This window comes from Melanostigma gelatinosum, assembly GCF_949748355.1.
Source record: "Melanostigma gelatinosum genome assembly, chromosome: 9".
Lineage (NCBI taxonomy): Eukaryota > Metazoa > Chordata > Actinopteri > Perciformes > Zoarcidae > Melanostigma > Melanostigma gelatinosum.
In genome coordinates, this window is record NC_136642.1 from 21,486,621 (window position 1) to 21,508,115 (window position 21,495).

General features: G+C 42.4%; 2 protein-coding genes across 3 annotated transcripts in view; both read left to right on the forward strand.

The window, feature by feature from the left end:
* usp45 (ubiquitin specific peptidase 45) overlaps positions 1-6,699 on the forward strand; it is a 30,279-nt gene extending 23,580 nt beyond the window's left edge. The window contains exons 12-18 of one of the 2 annotated variants that reach the window (XM_079275910.1): positions 203-259; positions 1,430-1,564; positions 2,804-3,473; positions 4,194-4,291; positions 4,742-4,828; positions 5,016-5,160; positions 6,540-6,699. In XM_079275910.1, coding sequence (XP_079132036.1) covers positions 203-259; positions 1,430-1,564; positions 2,804-3,473; positions 4,194-4,291; positions 4,742-4,828; positions 5,016-5,160; positions 6,540-6,670 — 1,323 coding nt within the window. In that variant the 3' untranslated portion in view covers positions 6,671-6,699. The remainder of the gene's footprint in view (positions 1-202; positions 260-1,429; positions 1,565-2,803; positions 3,474-4,193; positions 4,292-4,741; positions 4,829-5,015; positions 5,161-6,539) is intronic. The other variant, XM_079275911.1, reaches the window with a different exon arrangement.
* Positions 6,700-20,250: 13,551 nt separating this feature from the next.
* Positions 20,251-21,495, forward strand: part of pnisr (PNN-interacting serine/arginine-rich protein) — an 8,406-nt gene continuing 7,161 nt past the window's right edge. The window contains exons 1-3 of the mRNA XM_079274738.1: positions 20,251-20,294; positions 20,864-20,972; positions 21,141-21,317. Of these exons, the coding sequence (XP_079130864.1) occupies positions 20,885-20,972; positions 21,141-21,317 (265 nt within the window). The 5' untranslated portion in view covers positions 20,251-20,294; positions 20,864-20,884. The remainder of the gene's footprint in view (positions 20,295-20,863; positions 20,973-21,140; positions 21,318-21,495) is intronic.

Below are 21,495 nucleotides of genomic sequence, written 5' to 3' on the forward strand. Positions count from 1 at the left end.
AGCAGCAGGTGTGGAGCTGGAGAGGAAAAAGCTTAAAAATAGCTGCTTCCCAGAGCTTCACGCAGACTTGTAGAAAATCTGCAGCAGAGGTTGACTGGTAACATCTGGCTATGATTCTGACTATTTAGAAAGATGATGAATAGTGTGTGTGTGTGTGTGTGTGTGCGCGCTGACACTGACTTCCATGTGATTTGTCTTCCAGATCTCCACAGTGAAAGAGGCTTTCATAGACATCTCTTTACCCATCATAGAGGAGAGGGTGAGCTGCTACAATCTGTGCAAATATTATCAAAGGATGATAATTATCACTCTCCTACAGACAGAGATGTGCAAAGATACATCAAAATGTATTTTGATACAAAATACCCCTCAAATAAATGTATCAAAATAAAATACAAAATACTGGTGCCATTAAATGTAACAAAATACAATATATGTATTTTGTATTTAAAATATAGGAAATCTGGATTTTCTGGATTTTCCGTTTTCTCACAATTTGGTGTAGCAGAGCATTCAGGTTTGGGCTATATAATGTACACAAAGCTCTGGTGAACCCCACAAAAAGGAAGAACAGTCACAGACATGTCGTCCACCTGGCCAACTGTAGAATGTATGAAATAATAAAACTAAGAATACTTTCACAATATGCCTTTTAAATAAAATAAATTGGATATTTCATGTTTTTTTAACAAATGGACATCTACTGTCATAGCCTGGCTAACTGTGAACTATATTATCTGCCAGTAATTGATATGGCATCATGACATTCACATTGAGAAGATACAGCATAACTTGTAATTCAGTGCAAGATTAGATGGTCAGAAGTCTCTTGATAAGGTTATCATGAACATACAAGCTCCCAATCGCCCCTCTTCCTATAGCTAGCTTGATATTATAACCATCACCATGTATATAGACAGCATGCTAGCGTCATTAGCATGTTAGGATCGATCGCTAGCTTGATATTATAACCATCACCATGTACAATAGGCTATGTAGCCAGACCCAGACATAAATTATACATCAAGCTAGTTGATATCTGTCACACACAGATAAAATATTTAACTTGACAGACAATCTGTTGAACTTGAAGATCTGAAGACTGAACTCGTGAACTGTTTTTTGATTGGTGGAGAAAGTATTTTGAGTATTTTAAATACAAAATTACTCCACTCTAAAGTATTTTGTTACAAATTACATTAAATTTTTTATTGGCCCTATAAAATACAAATTACAAAATACTCAAAGTAATTGAAATACGTATTTCAAATACAAGTAATAGAAATACTGCCCATCTCTGCCTACAGACACTATACCTAAAATAAAATGCCACAGTTATTTGACAGACGTACAGATTGTTTTTGCGTTTGGCAGGTTTAAGTGTTGCTGATGGCTCCAGAACTGAAGATGCTTTCTGTGTCGTACTCAGATATCAAAACCCTCCAACCCTGGTAGGCTGGGGAAGGGCAGCCGGGATCAGGACACCCACATGACTCACAACAACGACCAGGTCCTTGCCGCAGCGCACTCTGTCAACAGAAACACGAGGAAGCTGAGTGGACAGGTAGGGATACGTAGCGGCGAATAGTTTGAAGCTTCATTCGTAATGCTGACATTCATCTTCTAAATCAACATTCGAATGCTGCGCACCTTTTTTTTAAGACCACAACTTTTCCAATGACTCCAGAGCATTTGTGAGTCCCAAAGTCAAAATTGATTGAAAAACGAAACGTATAATAATTTTCAAAATTCACAACTTGCTTTTATCTCACATTCATATTTATCCTATAATCATTAAAGAAAGCTGCTTTAATATAAAAATAATATTCAAGTTGAGCTTTCTGTTCGAGGATATTTTTTTTATAGGCTGATGACATCATATAATATGACAATAGATATTCAAAGCTTTGTTCAAAAACCTCAATAGAAGCTTCAAATGTAAAGAAAAAGACGTCCGGTACAGCCCTGATGTTAAGTGTGTGATGGAAAAGAAGCTGCTTGTGAATACTGCTTAAGTGATTCTCTTTACCATTGATTTTCATGCCAGTGTTGTTTTTTCTCTCTATTGTCTGCTAACTGGTGTTCAATGCACATAGTTTTGCGATGTGCAAAGCCTGGGCCAACATGTCATTCATTTCATGTTCGGTTGTTATTTTTTTCTCTTCCTGTGTGAGACTTTGAAAGAAGACAAAGCCTGACCCTTTAGATTCCTCTTATTCTCTGTAACGTTAACACCAGTAGAAATACAAAGCAACGCCAGGCTGTTAAACATGCTGTAACAGCCAATAAGCTAATAGCTGATGTTTTCCAGATGTGTAATTATCACTACAATATTTATCAAATTTGATACATACCCTATAAGGTCTTTGACATCCACGTAACACCCTATTTATATGTTTCCTAACAAAGCGTGTGCCCTTACTGATAGAGCCACAAAGCTACCACAATATTTGGCGTCTCACAGCAGCCGAAGCAGCACATGATATATTTTACACGAATTACAAGGAGGTCAATCGTTACTGCAACATGTCACCAAGATGTCTTGCTGTATCATTGTGTTATATTGTGCACGAGAGAGAAGTTTTCTCATTTCAGTGTAATCTTTTGCATACCTTTACTGGTAATGTAAATACTTTATTTCACATTTCAGCAGTACAAATTGTTATGTCGGCAGATGTCCATAAACTTTTATTGGAAACTAATCAAGATCCTTTTCAAATGTTAAAACCTACATGTGAAAAAGACAAAGAGTCTGCATCTCTGACAGAGGCTAATGTACTGTGTCTGTTGTTCTCTCCTCAAGAAGCAGCAGAGCCGAAGGTCTTCGAGCTCTCTGGAGGAGAAGGGAGCAGGCTGCAGTGCGGAGCGGCCAGAGGAGGACGGGGTGGCCGCCGGATCAGCCCGCGGCGTCGCTGTCTGCAAGATGGCCGCTGCCGGCAGCCTCTCGGACGGCAGCGAAAGAGACTCGGCTGCTCAGGACAGCAGTAACGACGCCGACAGCGAGGCCTCGGAGAGCGAGTGGGCCCCGCGCACCTTCTCCTCCAGCCACAGCCACGGGCACATGTCCACCCCGTCCTCCACCTCCACCCTCACTCCGTCCCCCACGGCCGTCTCCGCCACCTCCCCGTTCTCGTCGTCCTCCGCCACGAGGCAAGGCGGTGCCGTGGAGCAGCTCGTTACCGCAGTGTCCAAAGTCAACATCGGGTTCACTTCGGGGGAGTGCTCTCCTTCGACGCACTGCTCTCCAGAGGAGCCGGGAGACACGCAGTGCCGGGACAACCTCCACCATCAACACCACCAGGGGGCCTTCCAGGCGCTGTCCCACAGTTACACACCCAGCTCCAAGGAGTGCTCCATCCAGTCGTGCCTGCACCAGTTCACCTCTGTGGAACTGCTGATGGGCAACAACAAGCTGCTGTGTGAGAGCTGCACTGAGCGCAAACAGAAACAGCTGCGCAAGAGCAGCTCAGCCGGTAAGACAAAACATCTGGAACGACAAAGAGCTTTGAGGATGAGCAACCGGGCGGCAAATTGCCTACCTGCGATCAGTTGATATGGTGCAATTTCATTGCAAAATGATTCTTGATTATTGCCAGGTTATTGTACATGTGATCATATACATCACAGGTTGTCCATAGGAAACCCTTCAAGCGATAATCCTCTCACAAAACCTGTCTTTAGAATCCCCTGTAGTCTTGATTGTTCGTATCATCTTACATGGATACACACAGCTTGAGTTCTTACCAGTTACAATAGATTCCGACAATGACCAGATCTTGCTCTGGAAAATAAATATGTTAAAATGTCCATAGAAACTTCTCAATCCACTCCTGGGGGCGGCGTAGTTCACTTCTTTGCTCTCTGACTGTGTGCTCATAATGTTCCAAACACTCGTATTCCTGCCACAATACAGATGATGTTGAGTTCATCATTAGCAGCGTGTGTTCGCACACATCAGAGCAAGAGCCAATTCTTACTAGTGTCAAAATGAAGGGCTACAATCCCACTTTGTTTGTCCTTGGCTCCAGCTGTTCCTAATTCCTGTAATGAAGACTTGCGATTTTCAGTGTTTGTCTTAATCCTTCAAATCTCTTTTTCCAGAGATTCACGACTTTGTTAGTTTGAACAAAACGGAATTAAGTTTTTCACAGTTAAACCTGACATTTTCTGTGTGTTTTGTGTTGTTGCCGTAGACAAGAAGCTGGAGAAGATTTACACCAGTGCTAGGAAGCAAATTCTGATCTCCTCGCTGCCTCCCGTCATCACATTGCACCTGAAGCGCTTCCATCAGGTGAGCAGCCACACGCTGCCTTTTTCTTGTCCTCCATTTTATCGCGCATATCGTCAAATATTGTATTTGATGCAGTGGTGTGTGTCTTCAGCATTTCATTTTGAGTTGTAAGTCCGTCCGTACCCTATGAACGCCATATCGCTCTCGCCCTCTTGGACTCAAGGATGAACTGATGAGAATTTGGTTGTCAAAGGTCCCTGTGACCTCACAAAACATGTTTTTTTTTCTCCATAACTCTAGAGTTCATATGCTGATTATGTCGATTTCAAAGAAATGTCCAGTCGTATAAACTGATGAAGTGATGATATTTTGGACAGATATGGATCTAAATTGCAACTTACCGCAAGGCGGTGATTCTAGTTTTGAAGCCAAACTTTGACAAACTGCGGCTTGTGTTCGTTCTACACGCCTAAATGTTCAAGGGATGCTGTTCTGTTTTTGTATTTCTAGGCAGGGATGAACTTACGAAAAGTGAACCGCCATGTTGACTTTCCCCTGATCCTGGATCTGGCTCCATTCTGCTCGGCATCCTGCAAGGTAAAATATACTCTGTGTACTTCTCTTCTAGCGTCTCTTCTCTCTCATTTACCACTACTTTACTATCTCTGTGCTATTGTTTCTAGTGGTCCGTTAATGAATGTCCACGGTTGACCTCGATCTCAAACATTTCTTTTTTAAATTTCTTTTTCCCCTGTTTGCTAACCTTCCTCCTATTTTTTACTAGAACCTGGCAGCTGGTGAGCGTGTCCTCTACAGCCTGTATGGGATTGTTGAACATAGTGGCTCAATGCGGGGGGGCCACTACACTGCATATGTAAAAGTGCGCTCTCCCCAGAGGAAAACAGAACAGCACCACAGGAACCAGTCAGGTCAGGGTTTGGCTCTCTTGATCTCCTTTAACACCGCTTGCCTATTTTCTGTGTCGGTGTGTTCGTGTGCTGTCCATGAAAGCGGTCAGCATTTTGCAGCAAAGGGCTTTCCCCTTGTGACCGTGAACATGTCTTTGTGCTCTATAGATCCATGTTGTTTTCTCTCTCTCTGTTCCTCTCAGGGCCGATGTAATAACGGTAGTTTGGAGCAGGAATAAAGCCAACAGCCGAGTAATCGCCCGATTAAAGAATTCACATAAAAGAGATGAAGTAAAAGCAGCCAGCAAATTGCATCAATCGAAGCTTATTCATATTCATTAAGAGCAAAAATTATCAAAGCGATTTCACAAAAATGTTGCGAGTTGTAGGAATGACCAACATCATTTTTCTGCAAGATCAGATTTTGAGTCAGTTCAGAGTTGTTCATCTATATGGACACGAGCGCACATCGGTGACAGTCCACCATCTCTCTCTCCCTTTCTCCCTGAATCTCTCTCAAACACACTCAATCATTTCCATCATTCACAACATGATTTTATCTCACGAAATATTCTGCTCCAATCCATATTTGTTAGCGTTTATTCTCTCAAAAGCAACATTTTCAATGGGTCCCATATTTTTGTAGCTGTCCTGCTGGCAGCGGTGCAAACAGAAGGGGGCAAGCACCTGTATTAACACACATTCAACGCTTCATTCAGAAACCTCAGTCGGTAAATGTAAAGAATGACATTCTGTACAGCCCTCGCGGCTCTGTCCGATCCAATTTGTGAGGTCTGGTGGCGGGTGATTATGACAATGATGACCGTGTTGCGTGCACGGGTGGTGAGAGGAAAGCAGACAGACCGTGCTAAGTTTAATGCATATTCAGCACAAATAGCCTATGATGTATATTATTATTTTATTTTTTTTTCCATATATTTATTTGCGGTTACGCCGTTGCGCTTCGCAGTAAATGCTTTGCACCCGTTGCAGGTCCACGGCCCAGGGCTTAAGGGAACCCCTGGCTTCACCAATAAGCTACGGTGGTTGCAGCTTGATTAATGGTCGGATCAGAGGACAGCTTTTGGTCCCCTTGTGACATTGAGAAGCTTTAAAATGTTACAAGCTAGTTTGTTGGAAAGTCTTATTTTAGCTTTGTTGTTGTGGAGCCATCCTCTGAGAGCTCGTCTACATGTCTGTACACTGAACACGATTGTTCACCCACACTAGACTTTATTCAGACCGCCACCAAAGGATCACTGCTTTTTTATTTAATTCAGAAATAAATGATGACATCCCCACCACGAAACAAATACAGCACCACATACCCCGTGTATTTCTCTAATGAGTCTCTGTGCCCTACAATATTGACACACTGTGTGTGTTTGTGTGCGTTTCAGGTGCGAGGGAAGCCGGGAGCAGCTTCCAGGGCCAGTGGGTGTACATCAGTGACACCACCGTTCAGACGGTACCAGAGTCAAGGGTACTCAACTCTCAGGCATACCTGCTCTTCTACGAGGAACTGCTGTAATGGGACGAGCAAAAGTATTTTTCCCAAAATGTCCGTTTTGCGTTGTATTGGTTTTTTTTGGGGTGGGGGGGGGGGGGTTGGCACATGCCCGTACTACTCCTCATACTGTATCTGTGAGTGGGTGGAGGAGAGAAAAGGGAAAGACTTCACTGTACACTCATCTGTCTTACGTGAGAGGAATGACCGTTCTGCATACAAATTATTTGAGTTTCCTGGTTTAAAAATCCTTCCCTTTAAAAAAAAGAAGAAGATGATGATGATGTCGGGAGAAAAGAGTGTTGCTGAACATGAGCTGTTCTAAGTTTATCGTCCGTCACGATCAGGTGCCCGAGATATTAACTGCATGAAGGACTTTTCTACAGTAACTAGCAGGAAATCAGCAGGATTATTGCATGCTAAACTGCACTCAGCACTGACTAGTTGATGTCAAGTGTGTATGTGTGTGTGTGTGTGTGTGTGTGTGTGTGTGTGCACATACACTCGTATGAGTGAATGAGTGAGTGAGAGACAGGAGAATGTAGATTCAAGGTGCTGTGTGTATCATTTTCACTCTGCTTCTCTCGCTGCATTCTAAGCAGTTTCCTTTTGCGGCTCATATTTGTTCAGATGTGTGCTCGATTGTTTCTGGCGATGGCAAGAAATGGCAGGAGAAAAAAATGAATTCAGACAGGTTTGTCCTTTTCAGTGAAGAGAATGGAGCGTGAGGACATTTTGCCGCATCATTCGTGAAAGAGTTTAGGGGACATACCGGCGTGCATTTGGGAAACACAACTAATAATACAGAGCCATAGGCGTTAAAGTGCGTAGGATTTAGGGGGATCTATTGGCAGAAACGGAATATTATATTCATAACCATCGTTTCATTAGTCTATAATAAGTAATAAATCAAGTGAGACGTAGAGTCATTTTATCATACACTTCTATACAATCTGACTTCTTTTTGCAACCAGAGGAGTCGCCCCCTGCTGGCCTTTAGAGAGAATGGAGGTTTAAGTCACTCCCTCATTGGCTTCACTTTTCAGAACCGGAGGTGGCCACCTCCTCAGAATGGACAAACCAAACACCGGCTCTAGAGAGAGCTTTTCACGTTTTTACATTACCTGAAGGCGCTCGCAAAAGGAAGGGGTGAGCGGAAGCGTGTCAAGTTGATTGAAATCTGCAACCTCGTCACTAAATTCGACACACTTCTCCTTTAAATAGCGACGAGTTATTCCCTCGGTCTTCACCCTATGTATGTATGCTGATGATGATAACCAAGCTATCGCAGCTTACAGTCGTTTTCATCGCCATACTGGTTTACATTGTTACACATAGCACCTTTTAAAGAACAGCACAACAGTTATTCTCCAGCCTCCTTTGAAAAGGTTTTTTGTTGTTTTTTACATCAGAATGTAAACACGTAGACTATCAGTTAATCACATTTGCCAAAGACAAGTTTTTTGCAGCCGTAAATCAGAGCAGAAAATTCAAACCAAACACACGGAGGAGTTTACTTCACACAGTTTCTTTAATGTTTGTTCTTTCAAGGCCGTCAGTATGGTTCTTGAGTGTCGCACAAAAAAGCCGCACTCGGATGTTTGTCAGACCAACAAAGCACCTTGTCTGCCTTCATTGTATTTCAGCTCTGCTGTTACTGTACAGGATCACTCACAAACCCCTTGAGTTGTTGAACTAAGAGTCAGCGCTGAGACTATCCTTAATACTATCAGTGAGGTTGAACAATAAAATAACTGACAAAGAAACTCAAAGCCCGACCAGAATAAAAAAGAAACATCTTTGCTATAATGCGCATGGGTCAATGTAAAAAATGTATGTATTGCTTATTCTTGAAATGTCTGTCAAATGAGCTGTTCATCTTTTTCTATGAAAATATTTTAGATGAAAACAAAAACATTTTTCCTGGTTGTTGGACATTTGCCAAAACGGTAGAAAGAACCGGGCTGAACATGTGCATCAGAATCTAGCAGGTTTATTTTTTATTTTATTTTTCAAAACAAGGACAAATTCAGTGCCTGTGCTTCAGGTTTAAGAAACCTGTGCATGGTGAGAGGAAAACATATGCAGATTGAAATGCAAAGAGGGATATGTGTGGCATATTTATGTATAGTATAACTTACTGTAAGCAAAAAATAATAAGAGTTTATGTAATTGTACATAAAGGAAACGATACACAACCATGGTGCTTCAGGCGTGCAGGTTTTTTCCTCGAGACAGATTTTGGTTTCCAGAAAATCATTTAATTTCATTTATGAAATGATTTAAACATTTGGAATGAGTATACTACAAACTATCGAAATAAATCTAATTTATGAACTGAATATTCTACAAGACTCATCTTTCTCTCTCTGTGTGTGTGTGTGTGTGTGTGTTAGCCCCTATTGTGCAGCAGCACTAGCAGGAGCGAGATCACAAGGGAGAAGGTTTTTTTTCTTTGCCATTTCTGCTTTTGGAACTTGGATGTCATCCTGTTTTCACTCCGAGTGGGATGTTGTCCACCATCGCTATCTGGGCTGTCGCTGTGGATCCCACGGTGCCATATTCAGCCCGTCTTCACCGGTGATCCGCCCTGACGGGTGCAAAGCCGCACTGCTTCAGAACATGTCGCGAGCTGGTGAAGAGGAGGTGGGTGTGGAATCGGGAAAAGGGCAACGTCCAAAAGCATCGCCCTTGCACGTCCCCTCGTTCCCACACGCTGTGACATCCGAGTCGTGCTGCCGGAACATTAAAACAGGTTGTCAAGCTGCCACCAACAAAAAGAGCAAATCTTTTCTGAAAAGCATTTGTCTATTTTCAAAGCGGCAGGGCGAGGGTGGGGGTGGGTGTCTTTTGGCTCGGGGACATGCTGCTGAAGCATTAGATGTGATTTAATCTCACTTAATGAAAGCCATCCTCACCCCCTCCCTGGTGTGAGACAGTTGCTCGTTACTGTCTGCCTACCCACCAGCAGTGGAGGTCACATTTCACTGCTCTCACCATGCAGGCCATTGTCACGGTCAGTCTCACCTGTAGAGCGATCTCGTGTGACGTCACAGTTTTATCTGTCGGCCATGTTGGAGTACACACAAAGCCACTGGCATGCACGGCTGAGTCGCATAACCTATCGATCATGGTGAACTTTGGTGCTGTCTTTGGTATATATATATATATATGTGTGTGTGTGGGGGGGGGGGGGGGGGATGAAGTTAGGGGTTAGTTTAAAATGAATTCCTGCACACACGCACACAATGACATGCATGTACAATGTAAACAAACACACGTGTCTGTTTGCACTGAGTAAACATTGAATATTGCTAAATATCTTACTAGATCTGTATATATTTACCCTTCCAATGACGAGATGAGAATTCTCGACGACCGTTGCTTTGACGTCTCGGACCCATCCACTGACAAACTGATTATAAGCGTCGAGTCCTTTGTAGCACTCCAACTCGTCTTTTGTGTAAGGACTGGGGGTGTTCACGAGATACGTGTAGATGTTGGCGTAGTTTACCGATGGAAGGTAAGTAGGATCGGCACTGAAACGATCTGCACTCATCGTATAGGGATCCAAGTTACCAACAACCTTCAATTTGGCCAGGTAGCGAACCTTTGATGCACTATCCAGTGATTCAAAGTATGGTATTTTCGCCGCACTTCCTTGTTTACTCGCCGCCATGTAGGATCTGTATGTACTCCAACATGGCGGACAGACCTCGTAACTCAGGAGATCGTGATGTCAGCGAGACCACTCTATAGGTCGGCACCACGCCACACATACCCTGTGTCGATCCGCAACCCGGTTGACACGTTTTTTTTTTACTCGTGCAAACGCATCACAGCTACTTATTAACGCCAACAGAGCACGTGAGAGAGCACTGAACAACACCTGCACACGACCCCTTCCGCAGACACAGCATGTGTTAAATAGATTTCAGACACGTTTTAGGAAGACGGTGGCACCCAAGAGTCACAGAGCAACCGGACATCGGGCCTTGCAATTAACACTACAGGCTGATAAGAATCTTCATATTTTGCCACTGTCTGAAATCTGATGGATCTGTAATACTGGACTATCACTGCCTGTAGTTTGTGCATCAATTGTGGCTTCATTTTGCTGTGTTAAATGTTGAAATGTATCCAGCAAACACATGCTTAGCGTATGCTGCCCTCTGCTGATGCAGACATATTTAATGGTGATGACAATAATAACCTTGTTTGTAGAGCACATGTCATAACAGAAATAAAAGAACAAAGTGCTTTACATTAAAATAAAATTGACAAAGAATGAACATAAAAACAGGAGAAAGAAAGATGCAAATTAAAACACACTTGATCAAATAAGATAGAAATGAAAAAAATAAAATTCAGAACTGAAGGCTTTGTTCGTGCAATGGTGGGAACAGCAGCTAATATGTGTATGCTCAGTAGAATATGTGAGGATCAGGATGAATCCTGTGACAGGATCTGGGATTACATTAAAATGGAAGATAGATAAAGATTAAAGTGAAAAAGAAGATGAAATAGAATACATGGAATGCATTACATAAGATGGAAAAGAAAACCCATTCAATACATTCAAATCCGTATCAGGGGTCAATCCTCTGTCTCCAAGGGTCTGTGCTTGTTGACATGTTTTGTTGCTCAAGTCTTTTCTGTGCAATTCCTTGCTTGCTTTTTTGTCACCAAAACATATTTTTTCAGTAAACCTCCGGATGCACTTTTATGAAAACTAAATATACAGTATAAGCAGTATTAAATGTGTAATACAAAGTATGCAACTCACAACTCCTGTAGCATGTCTTAATGTTAAAACAGTTTTATTCATTCACAACAAATTAAGCTGACGAGTACAACTATATACAACAGCACTAAAATGATATTTTACAGAGACGATGTCATGCTGCCTCTGTGTCGTCTTCAGGCAGGACGCAGCAGTAGACGTATGTTTGCAGCCAACCGAAGAAGCAGCCGACCCCCCCTCATCTCTGCCATTTTGACCTCTAAAACAAAAGCAAAGGACCGCCATCGCCTGAACTCATCACACCAGAAGTAACGGTTAAGCAGTGTGAATGGACCTGACGGCTCAGACACAAGTCGACGTGAGTGATAACTCCTACCTGTTGTGGCGTTGAATGATTCATCCTGCTTGACTGGCTGCTGCGTGATGATTGCCTCATGCTGCGCTGCAGAGTTGACGGGAGGTTCATCAACGGGGATCACAGGAGGAGGTGGAGAGGAAACCACAGCGGAGTCTGGTTGTGGGCCGAGCGCTGGCTGTTCCTCTGCTTCATCCACGCTGTTGTTCAAACCATCGTGAATGGCAGCGGTGGCCACAGGGTCGGCACTGGAGGTCAGGTCCCCCTGCACTGCAGTGACGATGGAGGGCTCATCGCGGAGGCTGAGAGGAAGTGGTGGAGATGGCACCCCGGCAGAGTCCGGCTCTGGGCTCGGTGCTTGCTGTTCCGTCCGGCTGTGATTCGAGCCATTCTGGACGGGAACACAAGGAGGAGTAACGACAGCAGAGTCCGGTTCTCTGATCGCTTCAGTGTTCTCCTCCGGACCTGGCTCCTCATTCACATCCTCAGCTGAGGTTTGGGCCTCTGCACCATCCACCACGTCTGCTGGCTGGATGCAATCCTAATCAGTGTTCACATTTACAGACACTTTTGTGCGAGTCCGATGCTGAAACAGCACGCAGGTCTCTCCAGCTGCAACATCAGTGATGGCGTCCAGCATCTCCGGAGCGAAGCAGTTGAGCCTCTTCACCGGGACGTCCTGAGCGTAACCCCGTCTGACCTTCTCCTGGATAGACAGGACCATGTCGTCTCTGACGGAGGCGACCCGGCCGAGCATGGCGCGCAGAACAGTGGAGACCCGGACCTCAATGGCTTTCATGACCCCAGCAGCCATTTTACTGAGCTGCTTTGAGGGAAAGTTGAAGGAGGTATTTGGAAGAGGCAACCAGAAGCCCTGCAGGACTTTCGGAACCACCTCCATCACCACCTCCTCCCGTGGGCCAAGCAGTTTGGAGCTGAGCGACTCCCGATGCTGCTCTGTCAGGCTCCTGGCATACTCGTGAGCCTGGCTGAAGATTTTGGGATGTCTGCGGGTTACAGCCATTCCATGTTTGTTTTAAAAACACCAGCGTACTCTAACTCAGACACATTTGTGTCAAAATATGACTCACCGAAACTGAGGAGAGATGGCCTCTGGTGACTTGAGCAGCCTTCTGGCTTCAAACTCAACGTCCCTCATGTTCATGCCGGTGTTCACCTCAAACACCTGAAACAAGGTGTGAGACAGATTTGACATATTAACCGAATAAATCAAGCGTCACGTAAAAGTCGATTCCAAGTTGCTGTTTTCCGGATCGTGGACTTACCAGCTTGAGAAGGGGCCTGGCATCAGCTTCATCGAAGGCCTCCAGTTCAAACTCCCAGAGCCTTCAAACAGAGAGATAACACAAGCATCGTCTTTACTATTCCATGAGCAGAGATAACGTAAATGTGTAGTGTGCTATGTGTGTGTATGCATGTCATCAACCTACAGTGTGCTTTTGCTCTCCTCCACCAACAGCTCAGCCATGTCTTCAGCAGTCACCCCAGAGGGGAGCTGTGTTTTCTGCTGAAGCCTCCAGTGCGATCTAAACAACAAACAAGAGAGCTCATGTCTTTTTGTTCAAGTATAGCAGACACAATGTAGGAGAACCTTCTATTAAATATTTAACATGTATTCCAACATGAAAAAAGCAGTAAATAACACTTATATAATATAATATAATATAACATGTTTATTTATTGAGATGCACCTATGGACCTTGTTATAGGAGGTAAAGATCAGGAGAAGTAAACATGAAGTGTAATTATGAATACTGATGTTAAATTAAGCAATGATGAGTTTTCACTGTTAATTTAACATCTCTATTACATGTTGATGTCTCCATGACCAAGTTAAGCAGATGAGACTGAGAACAGCTATGTAGAAGAAAAGATGTTCACTTTGCATAATATGTAGCTTGACAGAGTTCTCCATATGTGTCCTGGTGTTCTCATGTTTCCTTACCTCCTCATCCCTCACTCCCTACCCTGGTGTTCTCATGTTTCCTTACCTCCTCATCCCTCACTCCCGTAACTGTCTCCAAATTAAGAGATTAGTCCATTTGTAGTATCTCCATTTGACCATCTTGTACTTAAGGTTACAGTGAAATTAGCGCTCATCCTATATAAAGCCTTTACTAATAGGACAACCAGTAGAGGACAATACACTTCTGATGTGTTATTGTCGCTGTCACACAGATGACCATTGTGACTGTCACCTTTTTCTTTTATTTATTTAAACCCACAAAAAGACATCCATGTAAATGATTTCTATATGAATTTGTGTATATTCTGCTGTGTAAAATTCGTCAATCTTCTAAGTTTGCATCCTTGTGTGAATATTATTGATACGTGTTTCTCTTTTCATCATTTACTCAATGTGATTTCGACAATTTTGGAGAAAATAATCCTGCAGGGGAGGGTGACTGCCTTGCAAACCAAAAAATGTTAGCATATGTGTTACTGCAAGTTAATAAACACGTTTGTTGACATTTGTTTTGCTGCTGTTGTGTTTGTTAACTGTCCTCTGCCTTATTTTAGGCTCTGCATCTCCTTCTCCACAGTTCTTCTCCGTGTGTTTCTTGGTCGGCCTCTTTTTCTTTCGCCTTCTGGTGTCCAATGTAAGGCTGTTCTTGTAATATCAGCAGGTTTTTTCTCAACACATGTCCCATCCATCCCCATCTTCTGCTCATTAGGATGGTCTCCATGCATTCTTGTTGGCATTTGTCATACAGTTATTTATTTGAAATGGTGTTTGGCCAGAAAATGTGCAGTATTCGTCTTAAACTCTTGGTGTGGAAGGTTGATAGTCTGTTGAGGTCTTCTTGTGTCATTCTCCAGCATTCAGAACCGTACAATAGGGTGGATAAAACACTGCTCTGATACAATTTAAGCTTGGTCTTGATGGCGTACTGCTGTGACCTCCATATGTTGGCTTGTATCAGACAGAGGTATGGTAAAAATTACTAACGTTATGAAAAGTTTTTCAAGTCTCTTTTACTCAGGCTGGCTGTAACACAGGAAGCAACATCCTGGATCTCCTAGACAACAGAGACCACAGGACCAGATGAGAAGGATGGATGACCACAGGACCAGATGGAGAGCGGCGGTCGCCTTTCTTTCAGTAGGCTGAGTAAGGAATCCCTCACTAAGACGACAGAAGTATCAGTAATAAGATTCCATCATTGAACAATGTAAAGGTCGTATAGTTGAGTTTAAAGTATTCATCTCTTGTGTTTGTGTCTCACAGGGCAGGACTCCTCTGTGCTTTTTTCTCACTCCTGGGGCAACTGAGAGTGGACGTCTTCCAAACCATCATCCCAGGCCAGACCCACCACAGACCACTGACCCACTCTCAGCACCCCAGTGAGTCCGAGACCCAGTGAGTACGGTGACGTCCTCCCTGCCCCTCCCACCCTCCGACACCACCCGCTCCACCCACCAGCCCGGAGGACAAGGAGGGTCCCGTCCCCACCGGCACAGAGGACGTAGTTTGTCTCCGTCTGCTTCTTCTGTGCTGGTGGGTTTGGGAAGCTCCTCACACACAGGAAGCCGTCAGCAGCTCTTTGCATCTGCTCACAAGTCAAGAAGGAGACAGATGCATTTGTCACATAGAACACAGCATGTTCATGTAAACTGTATGTACTGTATGTATACTGTTTACAGAGGAGCACAATACAAATAAATGTGTGACAAACTTTCTAAATATGTCTTTGTATTGGAAACAATATCATATTTCTGATATAATTCAAAAATCTGACAATGTACGACAATTAATATACAATAAATATTGTGCAAGTGATCATTTTATATCTTTTTGATTTTCATTTGACTCAAAGGCTGTTAGTACTGTTAAGGATTGATAAATATAATATTACATGTTGATATAAATAAAATAGGGAAAGCTTTAGATTACTGCCCCAACGTGCAGCATAATTCTTGCCAATTTAATTATAACTAAATCATAAAAAACTGAAATCTTTACTGATTGTTAACTAGTACAGAACTGATGACACATACATGTAGGTGCAAGGGAACAAGATGTGACGTTAATGAATAAGGGGGAAACAATGTGGGAACTTAATTAATTCACATCATTATTAGAATTTATATATACATTTATGAATATATATATATGTATGTATATAGGTGTGTGAATGAAATAAAAAAGTTATTGATAAATACATTTTATTTACAAGAACTATAAATTAATGAAAATGAGTTATTTAACATAGCAACTGATTGAATTATTAACTGATTATTAATTTAGAAAAACTATTATGAAAAAGAACTATGAATGAATTGTTGAATATATGATTGAAAAACTGATTAAAACTAAAACCATGACAGTATATTAATATCTGTATACAGTAATCCTTCTGAGCAGGCATTCTAGGCAGGAAACAGGAAGTCCTCTGTAGCGTAGGCCGTCTCATTTCGGAGACCGCATGGTCCAGCCTTCGCGGTCCTCAAAGGACGGCTGGGTCCTCCGAAGGATGCAGCCCCTGAATTGAGACACAGCTACTGACTCCAATACAGTGGCTCGGATCAAATGGTTCATCTGTATAGAGAGTGAAATGAACCCAGCTTCTACGACTCTGGAGTTCAGGAATTAAATTAAACACGGTGCAACATTTTAATTGAAAATAACTGGTGGTCAAAATCATAGCTGCTCAACATCAGTATCCGTTAATCCGTCAAAATGGAAAGAATATGACAACAAAACAAACCTTAAAGAGAGGGCCAAACCCCAAGGACCAGACAAGGAGGACATTAATCAGAGAGGCAAAGAAGAGTCCAAAGGTGACCGTTAAATAGCTGGAAGAGTCCACAGGGAGGACTTGAGTTTCTGTCCACATCACTTTAAGCTGTTCGGTTCATTTGGTTGTTGTAAAAAGATAGAAAAGCTCCAGAACGCTTTAATTAGCAATGCCAGCTAGTGACATACAACACAGTGCAGAAGGGTCGGTGGACTGTCACTACACAAGTCCTGTTTCATGAATGGAGCATTTCTTCTTCTTTGTGTTGTTGAACAGCAGTTAGCACCAGCTGATGCGCTATACCACTGCCTTTGCATAACAGTATTATGTAGGTCAAATTGGTCAAATTCTGCATCGTATTCCCCAAGTCTTGTTGAGCGGCAACATTTGGAAATAATATGACAATATATGACAAGTCTTGTCTTTAATTTGAATTCCCACTATAATAAATAGTATAAATGGACCATGTTTACCCATATTTCTGTTCCACAAAACCATATATGTAACAAAATGCTTATTGTATTGATACGTGTTGTTCACCTGCATCGGAAATGCTGACTTAAAATCCCTCTCTTTGTTGTCCGGTTGCAGTCTTTCTCTCCATGAGCACAGCTTTTCTCACATATTACTGGGTACGTTCCACAGTTCAAAAACACAAATATTGACAATTTGTATCATTTATGATTATTATTATTATTATTTTTTTTTTTGTGTGGCTCAAGGTGGGGCCAGGCCCCATGGCCCTCTATTGACCAGCCGCCACTGCTCTGCTTCCTTTAATAAACTCCATGGACATTTTGTTGCAGTATATGAAAATACAGAACAGGCTTAACGGTCAAAGCGACAACAAAGCGACAGTTCAACGATAGACTCCAGAGTACTCGAACACAGTTGATCCTCCTGATGCAAATGAAGAGTGTGTGTTCTGGTCGAGGAGTGAGTGAATTTACAGAGTGTCTGATAATTGAGTCACAAGAATCTCTAGATTCCAGAAACCAAACCTGTTTATCTCAAAGGTCAGCTGATTGACCAGCTTTTCCCAAGGGACAAAAATAATGTAGTTTAAGTGCACAATTTACATTTGTGCGATCAGACATGCTGAGAATGAGCACAGAACCTGTCCACGACCACATGTGTGCTTATGTCTCAGGTGTCTTCCCACAAGCCATAAAAACTGCAGTTATTAAATATAACAGTTATCACTCCTAAAGAAGGTTAGTTTAGACTCCGCAACGATGAAAAATTATAGGCCAATATCAAACCTCCCATTTTTGAGTAAAATAATTGAAAAAGCGGTTTTCCAACAGCTGACCAACTTCTTGACCGTAAATAACTGCTTTGATGTTTTCCAGTCAGGCTTTCGACAGCACCACAGCACTGAAACTGCTCTTGTTAAGGTTTTCAACGACATCCACTTAAACATAGACAATGGCAGAAGTTCAGTCTTAGTCTTACTAGATCTCAGTGCTGCATTCAACACGGTCGACCATGCCATACTCCTAGAAAGACAAAAAATCTGGGTGGGACTCTCTGGCACAGCACTTAACTGGTTTGAATCCTACTTGAAGGGCCGAGAATACTTTGTGTCTGTGGCTCATTACACATCAGAGCTGACTAAAATGACATGTGGTGTTCCCCAAGGTTCAATACTGGGGCCTCTTCTGTTCAACATCTACATGCTTCCACTAGCTCAGATTATGGAAAACAACAAAGTGTGTTATCATAATTATGCAGACGACACACAAATCTATAACTATGTCACCAGGGGACTATAATCCCATACAAGGGCTGGGTAACTGCATTGAACAAATCAACAACTGGATGTGCCAGAATTTTCTTCAATTAAACAAAGATAAAACAGAAGTAATTGTTTTCGGTACCAAGGATGAACAATTGAAAATCACCGCTCAGCTTCAGTCACTGATGTTAAAACCCACAAACCAAGCCAGAAATCTAGGTGTAGTTATGGATTCAGATCTCAACCTGAACAGCCATATCAAGACAATTACAAAATCAGCCTACTATCACCTGAAGAATATATCAAGGATTAGAGGATTTATGTCTCAACAGGATTTGGAAAAACTTGTCCACTCATTTATCTTCAGCAGACTGGACTACTGTAACGGTGTGTTTACAGGTCTCTGTAAAAAGTCCGTCAGAACGCTGCAGCTCGAGTCCTCACTAAGACCAGGAGGGTGGATCATATCACTCCAGTTCTGAGGTCTTTGCACTGGCTTCCTGTCCAATAAAGAATTGACTTTAAAATCCTGCTGTTGGTTTACAAAGCACTGAATGGTTTAGGGCCAAAATACATCTCTGATCTGCTGCTACCTTATGAACCATCCCGACCCCTCAGGTCGTCTGGGACCGGTCTACTATCTGTTCCCAGAGTCAGAACTAAACATGGAGAAGCAGCGTTCAGTTTTTCTGCTCCACATATCTGGAACAAAGTCCCAGAAAGCTGCAGGTCTGCTGAGACCCTCAGCTCATTTAAATCAAGATTGAAGACTTTTCTGTTTGCTGCTGCCTTTAATTGAACCACATTCAATTCATATATTAATCAATTTCCTGCATTTCTGCATTTTACTACTGCATTTTATTTCTTGCACTGTTTTTTAATGTTTTAATGAATGTTCTCAATTGTTTTTAAATCTCCTTTTCTTTTGCCTTATGTTTTGATGCTTTTAATGGTTTTATGTGAAGCACTTTGAATTACCTTGTTGTTGAAATGTGCTATACAAATAAACTTGCCTTGCCTATGTAGTCAATGGCTGATATACAGCTCAATAAAGTACAGCGAAATGACAAAGCTGGACAATATGACTAAATATTATTATTACCAAGGACTTAACAGAACATTTATAACAAGGATAAGTGTCTCTTTGGCACTGCAACCTACAATGAATTACTAAATTACAAGAGACCTGGTCCAAATGTCTTGCTTCACCTAAAACTTGTAAAATATTAACAAAGGTGCTCTCTGGCAACCAACTGTTATACGTATGATAGTATGCATATCATAGTGTGATGAAACTTGATCACAGCATCGCTTTAAAAAAAAATCATCATAACAAGCATTATTTAGGTCACTTAAGTGGGTTATCAATTAAAACTACTCTTCTTACCTCTCATTGTAAGTAGGTCGATAGTTTAATAGACAGGAAAACGTGGGTCTGTGTTTTTGTAAGAAAAAAAGACCCAAATCTACAAAGTTGAAGTTTAGTTAAAAAAAAAATGATATTTAATATTTTTAGTCAGACAGTCATGGTACTTTTGACGTAAACTTTTTAGATTTTAATTACACTAATCCCCTGAGTGACTTCTATACACGTTTTAATCTGTTCAGCATCATTGTGCTCATTATTATCCACCTCATCAGCATCTCAATGTCTCGCGGTCCCCATGCTGCCTTCACGTGCTGCTCATAAAGTCGTTTCTCGAAATGATGAAGTCGTAGTGAAAAGTAAAAACTCGTCGTTTAAGTGGAGGAACTGCCTACATGTGTGCAACTGATGGTTTAACGAAGTAATTCACCCCAAAATCTACCAAAAATAAACCAAGTCGAGTTACATTGTAGTAACAGTAAACACTGATAACTAAATTGGTCACATTAAGCTTAAGTGTAAACTACAAATACGACACAATTTTGGAAAAGGAAAGAATAAATGGTAAATAGAAGAAATTCCCGACTGCCATTGAAGGCAGCAGTACCTCGACTCACGCTTCCTCCGTGTAGTCCACTGGAGCAGCCATTTTGATTCAGAGCTGGAGAGAACCCGTCTGGAAAAGGTGGGGACTACGTTACTCTAAGCACAGCGCTGATATAAGTTTCTGTAACACCATCCCAACAGCATAGAATTCAATTTCAATGTTAACGCACATTTTTTCACCCGTGAAGATAACCTAAATGGTGCAACTATCTTTTAGCTTTATTTCATTTTTTAGCTTAGCTCACGTTAGCTTGGGCTAGCTTACTTAGCTCACAATTGCATGACCACAGTCAGCTTACGGGGTTGATATTTCACCGGCCCAAAGTTTATTTCAGTATCATGCGTCATTAATGACAGTACGTTAGCCCACACCACATAACGCTAGTTCCGCTTCCACCATTAACGGGGGGAATGGTTTCCAGCTAACGCGTCGCTAAATAAATACAGCTACCCGGTCAGCTAACGTTAGATGTGCATCATCAGATGTTAGATGTAACGTTAGCACTTTACGTTTGTTCGAAGCTAAGCTCTTTTCTGGCCATTAGAGGAGACCCACGTGTAATGTTACAGCGCATTAACCGTTGCACCCCTCGTCGTGTAAAAAGATGCTGATGATGCACATCTAACGAGTTGGCCTTGATATTTCAGTGTTAAACCCAGAGGAGAGTGATGTGGGACCAGGGAGGACAACCCTGGCCGCAGTGGCCTCTGAGCCAGCAGCAGTGGATGCAGTCTTTCCAGCACCAGCAAGATCCAGGTTCGTGAATGATGTACATGCACTATGAAAAGCATTTTTCTTCAGAAGAAGTATGCCCCAGCAGGGCTTCTTTGCACATCTACCCACTGCTCAAACAGACATGATCATTTGGGTTTCACGAGACCTGTAATACCTTCTGAATGGTTGTATTTTTCTGGCTGTGTGCAGGTCAAGTGGACTGGGCTGCACTGGCACAAGCATGGATAGCCCAAAAGGAGTCGACGGGGCCAGAGCAGCCAAGCATTCAGCCCAATGGCCGGGACATCCCAGGCCTTGAATCAGTGGGACAAGGCAACCATGGCGCCTTCCAGAACGACCCAGCATTTGGCAGAATGTGGCAGCCAGGTACAATTTTAACCCCTTTGATCGTAGCAAGTTTCACCATTTTCTTTGTTGTTTTTTTTCTGAACTGTTTTTTTCTTCGGTTCTGGAAATGGTGCAGAAAAAAGTCAGTACATTTGGTAGCGGCTTACTGTCATTTATTAGACTGAAGAGAATTAGTGTGGTTTCTCTCTCGTGTGTT